The sequence below is a fragment of the Mustelus asterias genome, chromosome 4 (genome assembly GCF_964213995.1).
Source record: "Mustelus asterias chromosome 4, sMusAst1.hap1.1, whole genome shotgun sequence".
Lineage (NCBI taxonomy): Eukaryota > Metazoa > Chordata > Chondrichthyes > Carcharhiniformes > Triakidae > Mustelus > Mustelus asterias.
The window spans coordinates 127623160-127641683 of record NC_135804.1 but is presented as its reverse complement, the minus strand read 5'-3'; the positions used below and the strand labels follow the sequence as shown (position 1 = coordinate 127641683).

The window sequence follows — 18524 nt, the reverse complement described above, 5'->3', positions numbered from 1 at the left end:
TGTGTAGTTGAAGTGAATGATATGGATGCATTTACAGGAAAGCTAGATAAGGATAAGGCAATAAAAATAGAAGGATATCTTAGAAGATTGAGATGATTAGGGGTGGGGATAGCTTGTGTGGAGTACAAAGACCAGTGGCCTTTTTTGCGCTGTAAATTCTCTGTAATTCTGCGCAAGGGACTATATTTTAATCTAATTAACAGTGAATGACAATTTAAAAACATGCCAGATGCAACATTCTAATGTAAATAGTTACTTAAAAAAGGCAACTTACATTGATGACACAGGCATCTTTTGGACGGCCATCCTGAGTAACAAAGCATCCTATTGGAAACCCGGGATTACAAAACTTTTGGCCATCTTCCACATCATAGCACCACGTGACAGGCATGTTATCAATGATCCTACAAAATGGGCCACACCAAATATAATGCAACTTTTCACATTACACAAGATTGAAAAAATTCAAACACAGTATTTTTAAAATTCAATCTGCAAAAATGAAGATCTTCATGTTAATATGTTACCATCAGCCAGCCAAATCATGCATTCTAACCAGTGCCACCAGCAGCCAAGTCTGGGAGTGGTTTATGACACAACAGTACTATACTTTGGTCATAAATTATTAGAGCATTGCTCTACTGGAATGACAATGAGAACATCTAACTAGTAAATAAAGAACCTCTGCAAATTCGCCTCCAATATAATCTCAGGTTCAGAAATGCTAAGGGAAGGACCTACCCTGAACCATTTACAAAGTCCATGAGAGATGAAAAACACAAAGTTCCATCTAGTGTACGTATGCACTACCATCCTGCTAATCAACAAGTTACCAATAGCACAGCTGAGTGTCATAACAATGAGGTGACTTGAATGCTCAAATAATGTAGAATATTTTCCCCACTTGAGGTTTTCTCAGAACTCTTGTCCAAAATTTTGATGAAGGTACCACATGGCAGGCACACAACAAAAGCTTATGGCATGCAGAGTCAAGGGACAAATGGCTGACTGAATAACAAATTAACTAAAAAAGGCCATGAGGGATTTCAAGACAAGGATGAGAATTTTAAAAATCAAGATGTTACGTGATTGTGAGCCAATATAGATCAACAAGTACATGTGATACAGGACTTCCCACGAGTTCAGAAGCTGGCAAGAGGCTTGGATGTCCTCAAGTTTAGTGGATAGAACATGGGAGACCAGACAACAGTGTGATGGAATAATCAAGTCGAGAAGAGAATCTTCGATGATGGTTTATGCAGCAAATGAGCTGATAAGCTGTACAAGTTAAATCCCCACAGTGCAGAAAAGCCATTCGGCCTATTGAGTCTGAACCGACTCTCTGACATCGTACCTTACCCAGACCCTCTCCCCTCCCTAACCCCGCATATTTACCATGGCTAATCCATCTCATTTACACATCGTGCCCCTTAGTGTCCCAATTCAGTATGGCCAATCCACCTAACCTACACATCTCTAGACCGTGGGAGGAAACTGGACCACCCAGAGAAAACGCACACAGACTTTGGGGGTTGAGCCAAATGACCTGTTCTGTGCTGTATATGCTATGCAAAATTCTGAATTTAATAAAAACTGGAAGCATAATTGTTCCATATTTTCCAGTGAAAATCTTTGTGACATAAAAATCAAAGAAATAAAAACAAAGAACAATACAGCACAGGAAACAGGCCCTTCGGCCCTCCAAGCCTGTGCCGCTCCTTGGTCCAACTAGACCATTCGTTTGTATCCCTCCATTCCCAGACTGCTCATGTGACTATCCAGGCAAGTCTTAAACAATGCCAGCGTGTCTGCCTCCACCACCCTACTTGACAGCGCATTCCAGGCCCCCATCACCCTCTGTGTAAAAAACATCCCTCTGATATCTGAGTTATACCTTGCCCCTCTCACCTTGAGCCCGTGACCCCTCGTGATCGTCACCTCCGACCTGGGAAAAAGCTTCCCACTGTTCACCCTATCTATACCCTTCATAATTTTGTACACCTCTATTAGATCTCCCCTCATTCTCCGTCTTTCCAGGGAGAACAACCCCAGTTTACCCAATCTCTCCTCATAGCTAAGACCCTCCATACCAGGCAACATCCTGGTAAACCTTCTCTGCACTCTCTCTAAAGCCTCCACGTCTTTCTGGTAGTGCGGCGACCAGAACTGGACGCAGTACTCCAAATGTGCCCTAACCAGCGTTCTATACAGCTGCAACATCAGACTCCAGCTTTTATACTCAATACCCCGTCCTATAAAGACAAGCATACCATATGCCTTCTTCACCACCTTCTCCACCTGTGCTGCCACCTTCAAGGATTTGTGGACTTGCACACCTAGGTCCCTCTGTGTTTCTATACTCCTGATGACTCTGCCATTTATTGTATAACTCCCCCCTACATTAGTTCTTCCAAAATGCATCACTTCGCATTTATCTGGATTAAATTCCATCTGCCATTTCTCCGCCCAATTTTCCAGCCTATCTATATCCTGCTGTATTGTCTGACAATGTTCATCGCTATCCGCAAGTCCAGCCATTTTCGTGTCATCCGCAAACTTGCTGATAACACCAGTTACACCTTCTTCCAAATCATTTATATATATATATCACAAATAGCAGAGGTCCCAGTACAGAGCCCTGCGGAACACCACTGGTCACAGACCTCCAGCCGGAAAAAGACCCTTCAACTGCTACCCTCTGTCTCCTGTGGCCAAGCCAGTTTTCTACCCATCTAGCCACCTCTCCTTGTATCCCATGAGCCTTAACCTTCTTAACCAACCTGCCATGAGGGACTTTGTCAAATGCCTTACCGAAATCCATATCGACGACATCCACGGCCCTTCCTTCGTCAACCGTTTTTGTGACATCCTCAAAAAACTCCACCAAATTTGTAAGGCACGACCTCCCTCTTACAAAACCATGCTGTCTGTCACTAATGAGATTGTTCCGTTCTAAATGCACATACATCCTGTCTCTAAGAATCCTCTCCAACAACTTCCCTACCACGGATGTCAAGCTCACTGACCTATAATTACCCGGGTTATCCCTGCTACCCTTCTTAAATAACGGTACCACATTCGCTATCCTCCAATCCTCAGGGACCTCACCTGTGTCCAACGAAGAGACAAAGATTTCCATCAGAGGCCCAGCAATTACATCTCTTGTCTCCCTGAGCAGTCTAGGATAGATGCCATCAGGCCCTGGGGATTTGTCAGTTTTAATGATACCTAAAAAACCTAACACTTCCTCCCTTGTAATGGAGATTCTCTCTAATGGGTCAACACCTCCCTCTGAGACACTCCCAGTCAACAAGTCCCTCTCCTTTGTGAATACCGATGCAAAGTATTCATTTAGAATCTCCCCTATTCCCTTGGGTTCTAAGCATAATTCCCCTCCTTTGTCCCCGAGAGGTCCGACGTTTTCCCTGACAACTCTTTTGTTCCTAACATATGAATAAAATGCCTTAGGATTCTCCTTAATCCTATCTGCCAAGAACATTGTGACCTCTTTTTGCCCTTCTAACTCCCCGTTTGAGTTCTTTCCTACTCTCTCTGTATTCCTCCAGAGCTCCATCTGTTTTCAGTTGCCTGGGCGTAACGTATGCCTCTCTTCTTTTTGATCTAAGCACTTACTATCGAGAAGTATTATCGCCACTCAACATACCAGTGGTGTTGGTAATTCAGAAGAATTCCTTTCTTTATGAAAGGCAGCTTGTCTGCACTCAGCTTCTCTGTTGGACTGTAGGATTTCATGCAAATCGATTGGCATTTTTCAGGTTTGTTGAATGTAAACTGTTGACGGGAGAAAAAAAGTAATTTTAGCTCATTAATCCAATTGCTAAGTCACAATTTTATCACAAAGTTGGTCCAAATGTAATCAGCTGTATGACAAAATTATTTGTTTCTTACTTGAGAACTTGGAAGTGTTGGATGCCTTTCTTAAAATCGTAATATCACATGTACTTCTAGCTGAACATTTATCAATTGATGCTTTTCACCTATTAGTCCAAAGAACTCCCCATGAAAAAGTATTTTTAAGTCACTCTCCCACCTCGCTGCTCACAGTAAAGAGGCCAACCTGATGTGTAAAGACTGACATTTCAAAACAAAGACATCATTGTTTGGACGTGTCGGTTGAGGATCCAGTGGCAATGTTCATTAAGGTGGTCAAAAGATTACACTGAAGGGAAAAGGATGCCAGGAGGGTAGAGAAGAATACAGACAGATGGCAAAGACTGGTTGACTAGGCATGAACTGCACCCAATTAAATGGACTGATAGAGATAGTAAGAAGTCTCACAACACCAGGTTAAAGTCCAACAGGTTTATTTGGTAGCAAATACCATAAGCTTTCGGAGCGCTGCTCCTTCGTCAGATGGAGTGGAAATGTGCTCTCTAACAGTGCACAGAGACACAGAAATCAAGTTACAGAATACTAATTAGAATGCGAATCCTACAGCCAGCCAGGTCTTAAAGGTACAGACAATGTGGGTGGAGGGAACATTAAACACAGGTTAAAGAAATGTGTATTGTCTCCAGCCAAGACAGCTAGTGAGATTCTACAAGCCCAGGAGGCAAGCTGTGGGGGTTACTGATAATGTGACATAAATCCAAGATCCCGGTTTAGGCCGTCCTCATGTGTGCGGAACTTGGCTATCAGTTTCTGCTCAGCGACTCTGCGCTGTCGTGTGTCGTGAAGGCCGCCTTGGAGAACGCTTACCTGAAGATCCAAGGCTGAATGCCCGTGACTGCTAAAGTGCTCCCCCACAGGAAGAGAACAGTCTTGCCTGGTGATTGTCGAGCGGTGTTCATTCATCCGTTGTCGTAGCGTCTGCATGGTTTCCCCAATGTACCATGCCTCGGGACATCCTTTCCTGCAGCGTATCAGGTAGATACCAGGCAGAACTGTTCTCTTCCTGTGGGGGAGCACTTCAGCAGTCACGGGCATTCAGCCTTGGATCTTCAGGTAAGCGTTCTCCAAGGCTGCCTTCACGACACACGACAGCGCAGAGTCGCTGAGCAGAAACTGATAGCCAAGTTCCGCACACATGAGGACGGCCTAAACCGGGATGTTGGATTTATGTCACATTATCAGTAACCCCCACAGCTTGCCCCCTGGACTTGCAGAATCTGACTAGCTGTTCTGTCTGGAAACAATACACATTTCTTTAACCTGTGTTTAATGCTCCCTCCACCCACATTGTCTGTACCTTTAAGACCTGGCTGGCTGCAGGGATTCGCATTCTAATTAGTATTCTGTAACTTGATTTCTGTGTCTCTGTGCACTGTCTGAGAGCACATTTCCACTCCATCTGACGAAGGAGCAGCGCTCCGAAAGCTTATGGTATTTGCTACCAAATAAACCTGTTGGACTTTAACCTGGTGTTGTGAGAATTCTTACTGTGTTCACCCCAGTCCAACGCCGGCATCTCCACATCAGAGATGAGATATACAGAGCCATGATTAACGACCTTCAAACAAGCCAGCACACAACATGGAGAGACACACATTATAGCCTTGTAACATTTGACACTTAATTCTATCTGGTCATTTATCCCATTGTGATGTGTGGTGCTTACTGTTGAGATAGTGGTTGCTACATTTCCGACATAATTTCAAAAGTGATCAATGGAGCATTGTGTAATGTACTATAAAGGTTGCCTGTAAACAATTTCACAGAACATCTGCTCGCCGATACAAGTCTCAAGGTGATTGGGACAAATTTTGTAACATACATTTTGTCTGCCGCACATTGGCATAGTGGCAATGTTGTTGGACTAGCAATCCAAAGGCCTGGAATAATGACACAGGGACAAGTTCAATTCCTATCGTAGGGAATGTAAATTCAGTTAATTAAATCACTTTGGAATTCAAAACTAGCTTCAGAAATGGGAACCATGAAATTACCAGATTGACATAAAAGCCCATGAGGTAAGGACACAGGTTTCCTTCCCCGGTCTGGCCTGCATGTGACTCCAGACCTACAGCAATGTGGTTGAATCCTAACTGGCTTGGCAAGCCAGGGTTGTATTTGAGGTAGTAGCTCAAGGGCAGCCAAGAGTAAGCAATAAACACTGACCTAATCTTGTGCATTAATAAAAATTGAAAATTTGTTAACTTTCCTATACCACACATCGTCAGAGCCGAGTGTTACACCGTCAAAGAGTCATCCTGACTCGAAATGTTGGCTTTATTCTTTCTCGATGTGGAGGCGCCGGCGTTGGACTGGGGTAAACACAGTAAGAAGTTTAACAACACCAGGTTAAAGTCCATCAGGTTTATTTGGTAGCAAAAGCCACACAAGCTTTCGAGCCTTAAGCTTGGGGCTCCAAAAGCTTGTGTGGCTTTTGCTACCAAATAAACCTGTTGGACTTTAACCTGGTGTTGTTAAACTTCTGACTTTATTCTTCCTCCACAGATGCTGTCAGACTGGCTGAGATTTCCCAGCATTTTCTGTTTTTATTCCAGATTCCAGCATCCGCAGTAGTTTGCTTTTATTTTAGCACTCAATAAACATTGCCTCTTCAACAGTTTAGCTATCCCAAATCATGTCATGGTATGTTGGCATAGGCTTTGCATTTAAGTCTCTCCAGTGCATCTTCAACAAGCTTCTGACTGAGAAGCACATCTGCTGCTCACGTAGCCACAATATTACGATTGTATTTCACATGTTACAACCAGGTGAGAAGGGCTGCAGGGCTCCTCTCAATTCAATCTTTTTGGCTTGTCACAACAAAACTTTGCAGTTTATTTTTCACAAGGATATGTCTTTTCCAAACGCAAATGTATTTAACTATTTAAACTGTGAGCACTTAGGAGCCAAATAAGGTTTTCGAGTCAAAGAAAGAGCAAATTTATTAACCACTAAACCAGAGGCAAAATGGTAGACACAAGATCACACACTCAAGTATCAGATAAGGGATGTTGGAGCCCACAAAAACTTGTCCTTAAGTGATCATTTTTAAACATTGTGGCCAATTATGGATGAGCTGGTTTCTTCAAGGTGGCCAGATGCAGATGATCTTACAATAATTACAAGATCTTGGTTTGCTAATAGATTGCCAATAATGTAGTCTTCTTAACCAGATTATGCATTTGTTGAAAGCGAGGAGGGTGGGGAGAAATGGGATGGGGGGGGGGGGGGGAAACGGGAAGGCGGGGGGGGGGGGGGGGGGGGGGGAGGGAGAGCAGGAGAGCCCAGATTTTGTCCTGTTTTCTTAGCGGAAAACTTTTGTGGAAGCTCTTTCAGTGGCTGCAGGCTTGCCTGCTATACTTCACCGATTGTGTATTTCCAAGAAACTTTAGGGTGTGTCTGTGGCAGCCATTGTTTCAATATCCATCACTTAGCATTTTAAATGTTTCTTCTCAAGACAGTGAGTCTTGATGGGTCTCTGAATTATAAGAAACGTTGCTCTCTTCACACTTCCAAGGATAACTTGTTTCTTTTTCACCTTCACCTTGGAAGGTGGCATTGCATTTTATGTAGTTCTGCTCAGTTCAAATTGCAAAATTTCCAGTCATTTGAAAGTTGAACAATCATATTTTCAAAAAAGGGGAAAGTCGTGTGACATACAATAAATACCGCAATCCTAAGCGTTACAGGTGAGAAAAGTGGTTTGTTGTGCTCAGCACAAATGATTTATCACAACTTTCCCACTCACTTTCATCTCGTCAAAACACTGAATAACTAAAAAAAAATCTATCACAGAAGTAACTCTCAACATAATGGATTTTAAGTTTAATTAAACAAAATAAAACATTGCTTATACTATCACTTATGTTAAAAAAATAAGTATTTCACGGATAATCTAGTCTGGAGAAACGTAACCAACAGCATCAAAGTGACCTGGCACATGTTTTAAAAAATGTTAATAATCAGTGCAAGAGAAACCCAGAAAGCAGGAAAGAAACCTACAAATTTAAAATGGAGCAATCACAGCCTGGATCCTGGTATGTAAAATGGGAAGTGTTAAAAACAATGGACGAATAAAATTAAGTAAAAATCAGTTAGATGGTGCATTGAGCAAGTATGGTAATTCTGCTCCACAAAAGACCGTAAGAGTTTTAACAACACCAGTTAAAACTCTCACTGTGTTTACCCCACTCCAACGCCGGCATCTCCACCACAAAAGACCACCAGGCTTCTTTTGCAGAGATGTTTAAAGCCAGTTTTCATAGTAATACAAATGGCCTGCCTGTTCATCCCACTTGATTTTTTTTGGCAATTCTCGATTACTACAGGCCTTCAATATGGTAAAACATTCAGAAACAAACGAAATGAGCCAAAAATGATTTCACTAATGTCATCGTTAGTTAACAGTAAGTTGCATTTATAAGCATCTTGCTGCTTCCAGTTTTGCTGGTGATTGAATATTGTTTGCAGCACTTTTAACATAGGAAATATCTCCAGGCACTACACAGGAGTGTTATCAAACAAAACCTGATGCCGATGATGCCAAGCTATTTAAGGAAGTATTAAGACTGGTGACCAAAAGCTTGGTCAAAAATTTAGCTCTTAAGTGTACACCATTGAGTTTCTGGTCCAACTGCACATTGCATTTCAGGCAAAGCTACATAAACACCAGGTCGAAATGTATATAGAAAGATATGCTGATCATGTGAGGAGGAGTAAAGTGGGAGGAGACTCCCTTGCCACATAAATACCTACATAGGCCAGTTGGGCCAAATGGCCTGCTTCTGTGCTGTATACTCTATTCAAATCAATACAAACATCCTCTTTCACTGAGATTAGACGCCAATTTATTTTAATCTTCAATTAATATAGAGAGAGAAATGGTTCAGTCATTGCCAATCACAGTTAAGAAATTTCAAAGTGCAGTACCTTGTACGGAGATGACTCGATCCTCTCTCCAAACAAAACCTGCCCCAAATTTTCAGAAGGTCGTTTCTCGGTTTCATTCTGACAAAAGTCAAACCTTTGAAAGGAAACTCAAAACTTTAATCGCACTATCACTCCAGCTTTAATTACAAGCAAAAACTTTTTCATACAGGTTTGGCTGATACCACTCAACAACATAATCAACACGAAGCATTATGTTCTAGCTGTAATTTTGGGAAAAAGGCTTTTTAAAACTTTCCAACTTGAAAATTTGAAAAATGTAACACGATGCAAAAATCAAACAATGATGCCTTCATGAGTAATGTATAACCCTAAATCCACTGATCTACATGGGACTGGTCAGGGGGACTGGCTAGGGTAAATGCATGGGGTTATGGGGAGAGGGCCTGGGTGGGATTGTGGTCGGTGCAGACTCGATGGACTGAATGGCCTCCAACTGCATTGTAGGATTCTATGATTCTATTTACCCTGCTAATCCCCCTAACCTACATATCTTGGGACACTAAGGGACAATTTAGCATGGCCAATCCACCTAACCAGCCCACCTTTCAGAATGTGGAAGGAAACCAGAGCACTGGGAGGAAACGGGGGAGAATGTGCAAACTCCACGCAGACAGTGACCCAAGCCGGGAATCGAATCCAGATCCCTGGCACTGTGAGGCAGCAGTGTTAATCACTGTGCCATCATGCTGCCCAAAGGAAACAACAGTAAAGGGCTCGGTCGGGATTTGAGCCCGGGACCTCTCACAAACTTACTAATTGCAACACCCAAAGCAAGAATCATACCCCTAGACCAACAGCCACAAATACTTGGGGTTACGGGGAACAGGTCTGGGTGTGATTGCCCCCTAGTGTCAGGGGGATTATGTGGGATTACAAGGATGGGGTTTGGGTGGGATTGTTGTCAGTGCAGACTTGACGGGCCGAATGGCCTCCTTCTGCACTGTAGGGATTCCACGATTCATTCTTGTTGACATGCATGACATATGGTGCGCCTGTCAGTTTTGAAACAAATTTAAGATCAAAGGGTCTCAGTGTATGAATGCGAAATGAAGACCAGATGAATCCCAGTGTGATACCACATTTAAACAGCTGAAGGATCGAACCTTTCCTGACACAAACAAAACCACTCGTTTTCAAAACTTTCTGGAGCACTGAACAAGGGCCATTCACTCCAGCAAACCTGCTCACAGTGTACAATCGACCCAATCATGGATTCTATCCAAAGTTCCAGAGAACACCAACTCCAGATATGTTTCCTGACAAATAATGCAGCATGAAGGCAAAAGCCACAGGATATTTATCAGATTTCTACTGTCTAACCCAAGCCTTTCCTAAAAATCCAATCCTTCCTCCAAATCTTCCTCACCCCCTCTCAAAGCCCGAGAATCTCATTACCATAAGACATAGGAGCAGAATTGGGCCACTCGGCCCATCGAGTCTGCTCCGCCATTCAATCATGGCTGATATTTTTCTCATCCCCATTCTCCTGCCTTTTCCCCATAACCCCTGATCCCCTTATCAATCAAGAACCTATCTATCTCTGTCTTAAAGACACTCAATGATCTGGCCTCCACAGCCTTCTGCGGCAAAGAGTTCCACAGATTCACCACTCTCTGGCTGAAGACATTCCTCCTCATCTCTGTTTTAAAGGATCGTCCCCTTAGCCTGAGGTTGTGCCCTCTGGTTCTAGTTTTTCCTACTAGTGGAAACATCCTCTCCACATCCACAGCCTCGCAGTATCCTGTAAGTTTCAATAAGATCTCCCCCTCGTCCTCCTAAACTCCAATGAGTACAGACCCAGAATCCTCAGCCGTTCCTCTTATGACAAGCACTTGATTCCAGGGTCATTCTTGTGAACCTCCTCTGGACCCTTTCCAAGGCCAGCACATCCTTCCTTAGATATGGGGCCCAAAACTGCTCACAATATTGAATTCCACACTAACCAGCTTGTCATCCTGCTCTTCAATGGATTCAGAAACACAATCAATCAACGACCCTTTGAGGCTCTGTTTTGTATACCTAGTATTCAATGGGGAAACTATGTCTATCAGTCATGAAAAATCATCAGAGACATGTTAACTATGGACACCTTAGACCTCACTAACTTCAGTATGTTATCTAAATGTATGGTAGTGTGATTACATTACTGAACAAGTAATCCAGAGGCCTACAACAATAATCCAAAGACCCAGAGTTCAAATTCCACCATGGCAGTTTGAAAAGAAAAGCTGATTCTAGTAAAGCAAACATTAAAGCCATTGAACTGTAATTAAAAACTCAGATTTCCTAATCTCCTTAATTATTTTGGCTGATATGCGACTTCAGCCCCAAACAGTGTGGTTCACGCATGTTAAAGCAAAATACTGTGGATGTTGGAGATCTGAAATAAAACAAAGTGCTAGAATAACTCAGTGGGTCTGGCAGTATTTGCGGGGACAGAAACATAGTCGAGTCCAATGTGGCTCTTCTGCAGAATACTTATGGTTCATTCTTAATTGCCCAGAAGAAAATTGGGAATGGGCAGTAATCCCAGACATGGCTGTTTATAGATCACATTTTATGAGTGTTTTCTCTTTGAATGGGTGCTCTTTAGGCCAGAGAGTTGTGGATGCACCGCCATTAAATGGATTTAAGATTGAGGTAGGTATTCAGGAAATCAAGGAATATGGGAACAGAAAATGGAGTTGAAGCCCAAGATAAGATGCGATCATATGGAATGGCAGAGTAAACTCATCAGGCCATACGGTCTACTCCTACTTCTCATGTTCTACACCTTTATTTTCAACTAGATTTCAATTTCAAGGGTTTATCATTCCTTAAGTTCCAAAAGGTTTACCTTTTTAATTTTAATTTAAGGCATTACAAAAATAAATTAACTGTACTGACAGATTAGTCTCACTGGCTCAATGTATAATTAGCTGAATTCCATTTCTTTGTAATACCTGGTCAATTATTTTTCAATAAATGTTACTTCTTTATGTACTTTGAGCTCGTCAGAATATTGAAACATTGTGTGGCTGGATCAGTAATTTGATACCTGAACGGGTTTGGGCAATGTTCACTAGCCAGACAGTCTGACAGACTAATGGACCCTGGAGAGTTAGCACTATGGCTGGGGACCAGATGTCTCTCTGTGTCCCATCAGATAATCTTGCAAGCTACTGGATAGGGTGATGCAAGATATACAGGGAGCAAGAACCGTACTAGTATTAAGCTGTACAACTTTAGCTAGTTAAACTACAGCATCAATCCAGCACACATCTGTGTCTCTAAAGTCTTAGTTCCATCAATCCGTATCTGAGCCCCCGGGACCAATGACAGACAGGCATGCTCCAATGAACAGGCAGTATATGATCTAATAGAGTAAACAAGGCAAGTGCACATCTTTCAGTAGCTTACTTTGGAATCCGAAACACAGATGAGTTTTCAGACATCACCACAAAACTATGATTTTTAATATGCAAATCATACAATCTTACAATGGTTAGAGCACTAACCAATCAGCACATCACATTGTATCATCTCTCAAGAGCTCCCCTACCCCATTCCAATGCCTTTTCCATAGTGCCATGCAAATATTCTCTTCAGATAATTAATTCTCTTTTGAAGGCCTTGATTAAATCTGCCTCACAGAGCCATCTGAGGCAGCAGCAGAGTGAAATCATCATCTAAGACTTGGTCATCTTCAGACTCAATTATTCCAACGTATTCCTGATTGGTCTCTCATATTCTATGCTCCATAAGTTTGAGGTAATCTATAACTGTTGCTCCTACCTTAACTTGAACAAAACTGGACTTATTACTTCTTCTTACTCTGTAAGAAGACAGAGGGTGGTGGTTGATGGGAAATGTTCATCCTGGAGTTCAGTTACTAGTGGTGTACCGCAAGGATCTGTTTTGGAGCCACTGCTGTTTGTCATTTTTATAAATGACCTGGATGAGGGCGTAGAAGGATGGGTTAGTAAATTTGCAGATGACACTAAAGTCGGTGGAGTTGTAGACAGTGCGGAAGGATGTTGCAGGTTACAGAGGGACATAGATAAGCTGCAGAGCTGGGCTGAGAGGTGGCAAATGGAGTTTAATGCGGAAAAGTGTGAGGTGATTCACTTTGGAAGGAGTAACAAGAACACAGAGTACTGGGCTAATGGTAAGATACTTGGTAGTGTGGATGAGCAGAGATCTCGGTGTCCATGTGCATAGATCCCTGAAAGTTGGCACCCAGGTTGATAGGGTTGTTAAGAAGGTGTGCAGTGTGTTAGCTTTTATTGGTAGAGGGATTGAGTTTCGGAGACATGATGTCATGTTGCAGCTATACAAAACTCTGGTGCGGCCGCACTTGGAGTATTGCGTACAGTTCTGGATGCCGCATTATAAGAAGGATGTGGAAGCATTGGAAAGGCTGCAGAGGAGATTTACCAGGATGTTGCCTGGTATGATGGGAAGGTCTCATGAGGAAAGGCTGAGGGACTTAAGGCTGTTTTCGTTAGAGAGAAGAAGGTTAAGAGGTGACTTAATAGAAGCATACAAGATGATCAGAGGATTAGATAGGGTGGACAGCGAGAGCCTTTTTCCTCGGATGGTGATGGCTAGCACGAGGGGACATAGCTTTAAATTGAGGGGTGATAGATATAGAACAGATGTCAGAGGTAGGTTCTTTACTCAGAGTAGTAAGGGCATGGAATGCCCTGCCTGCAACAGTAGTGGACTCGTCAACATTAAGGGCATTTAAAGGGTCATTGGATAAACATATGGATGATATTGGAATAGTGTAGGTTAGATGGGCTTTAGATTGGTTTCACAGGTCGGCGCAACATTGAGGGCCGAAGGGCCTGTACTGCGCTGTAATGTTCTATGTTCTATGGACTGGACCACCAGATGGACCGAGGCACCAAAAACAACGGCACAGCCCACGATGTCAACGTGCAAAATACTCATTCCTAACACCTGGGGCTTGCGACAAAACTGGGAGAGCTATCTCACAGACTAGTCGAACAACAGTTTGATATAGTCACTCGCACAGAATCATACCTTACAGACAATGCCCCAGACAGCACGTCCCTTGGCATCAGCATGTTAAACCCACCTGAAGTGGCAGCACAATGGCACACCATCAGAAGGAGGTTGCCCCGGGATTCCTCAACGTTAACTCTAGACCCTCAAATTTCATGACTTTGGGTCAAACATGGACAAGGAAACCTGATTATCATTCTTCCCTCCCTCCTCCTTTCCCCCCCTTCAGCCGAAGAATCAGTACTCCTCCAGGTGGAATACACTTGGAGGAAGCACTGAGGGTGGCAAGGGCACAGAATGTACTCTGGGTCAGGAACATGAAGATGTCCATCACCAAGAGTGGCTCAGTTGCACCACTACTGACAGCTGGCCAAGTTCTGTGGGACAAGGTTGCTAGACAGGGTCTGCGAAAGATGCTGAGGTAACCAAGAGGGAGAAACCTGTTTGACCTCATCCTCACCAATCCAATTGACACAGGTGCATTTGCCCATGACAGTACCGGTAGGCACGAGCACTGTACAAGTCCTGCCTTCACATATTGTGATGTGGCACTATTATATGAAATGGGAGAGATTCAGGACAGATCTAGCAACTCAAATCTGGGCTTCCATGAGGCCTTGAGAGTCATTAGCAGCAGCAAAATTGTATTCGACCACAATCTGTAACCCCGACTCTACCATTATTCTAGTTCAATGAAGAGTGCGAGGGGGCATGCCAGGAGCAGCACCATGCATACCTAGATATGTGATGTCAACCCGGTGAAGCTAAACAGTATGAAATGCATGCCAAAGGGCAAAAGCAGCATGCAACAGACAGAGCTATGTGGGAATCACCACAACCAAAGGGCAAAACCCAAGCTCTGCAAGTCCTGTCACATCCAATCATGAATGGCGTTGGACAATTAAACAATTAACTGTTGGAGGCGGCTCCACAAATATCCCCATCATCAATGATGGAGCAGCTCAACGTAAGATTGCAAAGGACAAGCCGGAGGAAATTGTAACAATCTTCAGCTAGACATGCCAGGTGGTCTATCCCAGCCTCTGCACGAGATCCCCAGCATCACTCCACTAGTCTTCAGCCAAGTTGATTCATTTCATGCAATACCAAGAAACAGCTGTAGGAATTGGATGCTGCAGAGGCCATCAACAACACTCCAACATAATCTTAAAGGTTTGTGCTCCAGAAGTGGCTGTGTCCTGATCCAAGCTGTGCCCATACATCAACAACACTGGCATGTGGAACATTGTCCAGCTACAGCCTGTACATCAAAAATAGGACAAATCCAATCTGGTTAATCGCCAAGTTATCAACTCTCCCTCAATCAGCAAAGTAATGGAAGATATCGGTGACAGTGCTTTCAACACTTACTCAGCAATAACCTGCTCAATGATGTTCAGTTTGGGTTCTGCCAGGGCCACTCAGGCCCTGACCTCATTATAGCCTTGGTTCATACAAGGTCAAAAGAGCTGAATTTCAGAGGTGAGATGAGAGTGACTGTCCTTGACAGCAATGCAGCATTTGATCAAATGCTGCTTGAAGGAGCCCTAGCAAAACTGGAGTCAATGGGAATCAGGGGGTAACTCCACTGGTTGGAGTCATGCCCAGCATAAAAGATGACAGTTGTGGTTGTTGGAAGTCAATCTCAGTCCCATGTCACTATTGCAAAATTTCGAGGTAGTGTCCTAGGCCCAACCATCTTCAGCTGCTTCATCAATGACCTTCCCTCCATAATGTCAGATGTAGCTACGTTCGCTGATGATTGCACAACGCTCAGCACCATTCAAAGCTCTTCAAATTCAGTCCGTGTGTAAATGCAAAGACCTGGACAAAATATTCAGGTTTGAATCAGTGGAAAATAACATTCGTACCACACAAGTGCCAGGCATGGCCAGAATCTAACCATCTCCACTTGACAGTCATTGACAATATTGCTGAATCCCCCCACGACCAATATCCTCTGGGGTTACCACTGACCAGAACCTCCTGATGCCCATCGCCTCTCCACCATCTATAAGGCACAAGCCAGGAGTCTAACGAAAAACTCTCCACTTGCCTAAACAAGCGTGGCTCCAGCAACACAAGCTCAACACCATCCAGGACAAAGCAGCCCGTTTCCAACAACTTCCATATTCGCTCTGTCCATCACCGATGCACAATGACAGTAATTTGAACTACGGACAAGATGCAGCAACTCACCAATGCACCTTAAGCAACACTCTCCAAAACCGTGACCTCTACCATCTGGATGGACTCGAGCAGCAGATGCATGGGAACACCACCACCTGCAAGTTCCCCTCCAAGTCAGTCACCATCCTGATGTGGAAATATATCGCCTTTCTTTCACTGTTGCCTAGTCAAAATCCTGGAACTCCCCTTCCAGCAGCACTGTATACCTGCATTAGATGGACTGCAGTAGTTCAAGGCGGCGGCTCACTACCCACCTTCTCGAGGGTAATTAGAGATGGGCAATAGCAAAGTTCACGTCATGAAGAATAAACAACACTCGAGCAATGCATTCCAGATCGAAACCACGCATTGCATAAAAAAGATTGCATCATGCCATCATCGCTTCTTGTACCAATCACCTGAATTGTGCGCGCTCTGGCTCTCGGTCCTTACACCAACAAGAACAGTTCCTCCCTCTCTACTCTGTCCAGACCATCTCAATTCTGAACACCTCGGTCAAATCTCTTCATAATTTTCCCTTCAAGGAGAACAGCGCAAGAAACTACAAAGGACCATGAATGAAGCCAGTCCATCACGCAAAGCAGCCTCCCATCCATTGACTCTGTCTACACTTCCCACTGCCTCAGAAAAGCAACCAGCATAATCACAGACTCCACACACCCCGGACATTCTCTCTTCCTGCTTCTTTGGTCGGGAAATACAAAAGTCTGAAAACACGTACCAACCGACTCAAAAACAGCTTCTTCCCTACTGCCAGAGTTTTGAATGGATTTGCATTAAGTTGATCTTTCTCTACACCCTAGCTATGACTGTAACTCTACATTCGGCACTCTCTCATTTCCTTGTCTATGGACAATATGCTTTGTCTGTATAGCACGCAAGAAACAATACTTCCCACTGTATGCTAACACTGTAGCACAGTGGTTAGCACTGCTGCCTCATAACGCCAGGGACCCGGGTTCGAGTCCCAGTTAGGTCACTGTCTGTGTGGAGTTTGCACGTTCTCCCCGTGTCTGAGAGAGTTTCCTCCGGGTGCTCCGGTTTCCTCCCACATTCTGAAAGATGTGCTGGTTAGGTGCATTGAACAGGCACTGGACTGTGGCGACTAGGGGAATTTTACAGTAACTTTACTGCAGTGTTAATGTAAGCCTTACTTGTGACTAATAAATAAACTTTAACTTTAATACATGTGATAATAAATCAAATCAGCTTCTTCAATGCGAGGTTCCTCATTCCTAGACCATTCTTGTGAATCTTTTCCGCGCCCTCTCTAATGCCTTCACATCCTTCTGAAGTGTGGCACCCAGAATGGGACACAATACTTCAGCTGAGCACAAATGCTGTGTTTTTTGCAAGTTCATTATAATATTCTTGCTTTTGTACTCTATGTCTCTATTTTACTCAAAGCCCAGGAACCAGTATGCATTACTAACTGGCTTCTCAACCTGCTGTTACCGTCAATAATTGCAGTTAATACGTCAACCATTTCTGATGAGCCATTAAACAAAAAGAAATTTCTGAACCTTATTTACAGTGCCACATCGTACCATAGATAAACAAAGCTGCTAACAGTAAGTGGAATGCAAAATCTAAATATAGGTGGTGACGGAAATTGGAAATAAAACCAGAAAATGATGGAAATACTCAGAAGGCCAGGCAGAATTGGGCGAAAAGAGAAACATTTCAAGTCTGCCATCTTTTATCAGAAAAGCTAAAGATGTAATACATTTTGAGCAGGTGTTGGGTGGTGGAGAGAGAGGAAAGAAAAAAGGTCCGTAACAGAGTGGTGAGCAGGACAGATTAAATGGTAAATCATTTCCTGGAACAAATGGGACAAGTGAAGAAACAAAAGGTGTATCCAAATGAGGTGTGAACGGTAGAATAGCAAGTGTCAGACCTCAAAGGAAAGGGATTAAGGGACAATTAAACAACTCCACAATTTGTGGAGACTCCATCTTCAATAATTTAGGTCAAACATGGACAAGAAATCCTCCTGCTGATTACCACCTACTAACTGACCAATCAGTACTCCTCCATGTTCAACAGCCGGCGCTGCACTGGGGTGGGCACAGTAAGACCACTCAACACCAGTGAAGTCCAACAGACATGTCACCCGAAGAAGGAATAGTGCTCCAAAAGCTTGTGCTACCAAATAAACCTGTTGGACTTTAACCTGGTGTTGTGAGACTTCTTACTGTTGAACAGCACTTGGAGCAATCAAAAGGATGGCAAGGCACACAATGTACTCTGGCTGTTTGGCTAACATAGAATCCCAACGTACAGAAGGCCATTCGGCCCATGGAGTCTGCAACGGCAACAATCCCACCCAGGCCCTATCCCCGTAACCCAAAGTATTTAACCTGCTAATCCCCCTGACAGTAAAGGTAATTTAACACAGCCAATCAACTTAACCCACACGTCTTTGGACTGTGGGGGGAAACCGGAGCACTCAAGAGGAAATC

At 43.5% G+C, this 18524-nt stretch overlaps 1 protein-coding gene across 1 annotated transcript in view; it reads right to left on the bottom strand.

Annotated features, from left to right (window-relative positions):
• Positions 1–18524, bottom strand: part of LOC144492986 (transmembrane 9 superfamily member 2-like) — a 99715-nt gene that overhangs the window by 47295 nt on the left and 33896 nt on the right. The window contains exons 3-5 of the mRNA XM_078211741.1: positions 8842–8935; positions 3665–3792; positions 275–404 (exon numbers count right to left, since the gene is read on the bottom strand). Of these exons, the coding sequence (XP_078067867.1) occupies positions 275–404; positions 3665–3792; positions 8842–8935 (352 nt within the window). The remainder of the gene's footprint in view (positions 1–274; positions 405–3664; positions 3793–8841; positions 8936–18524) is intronic.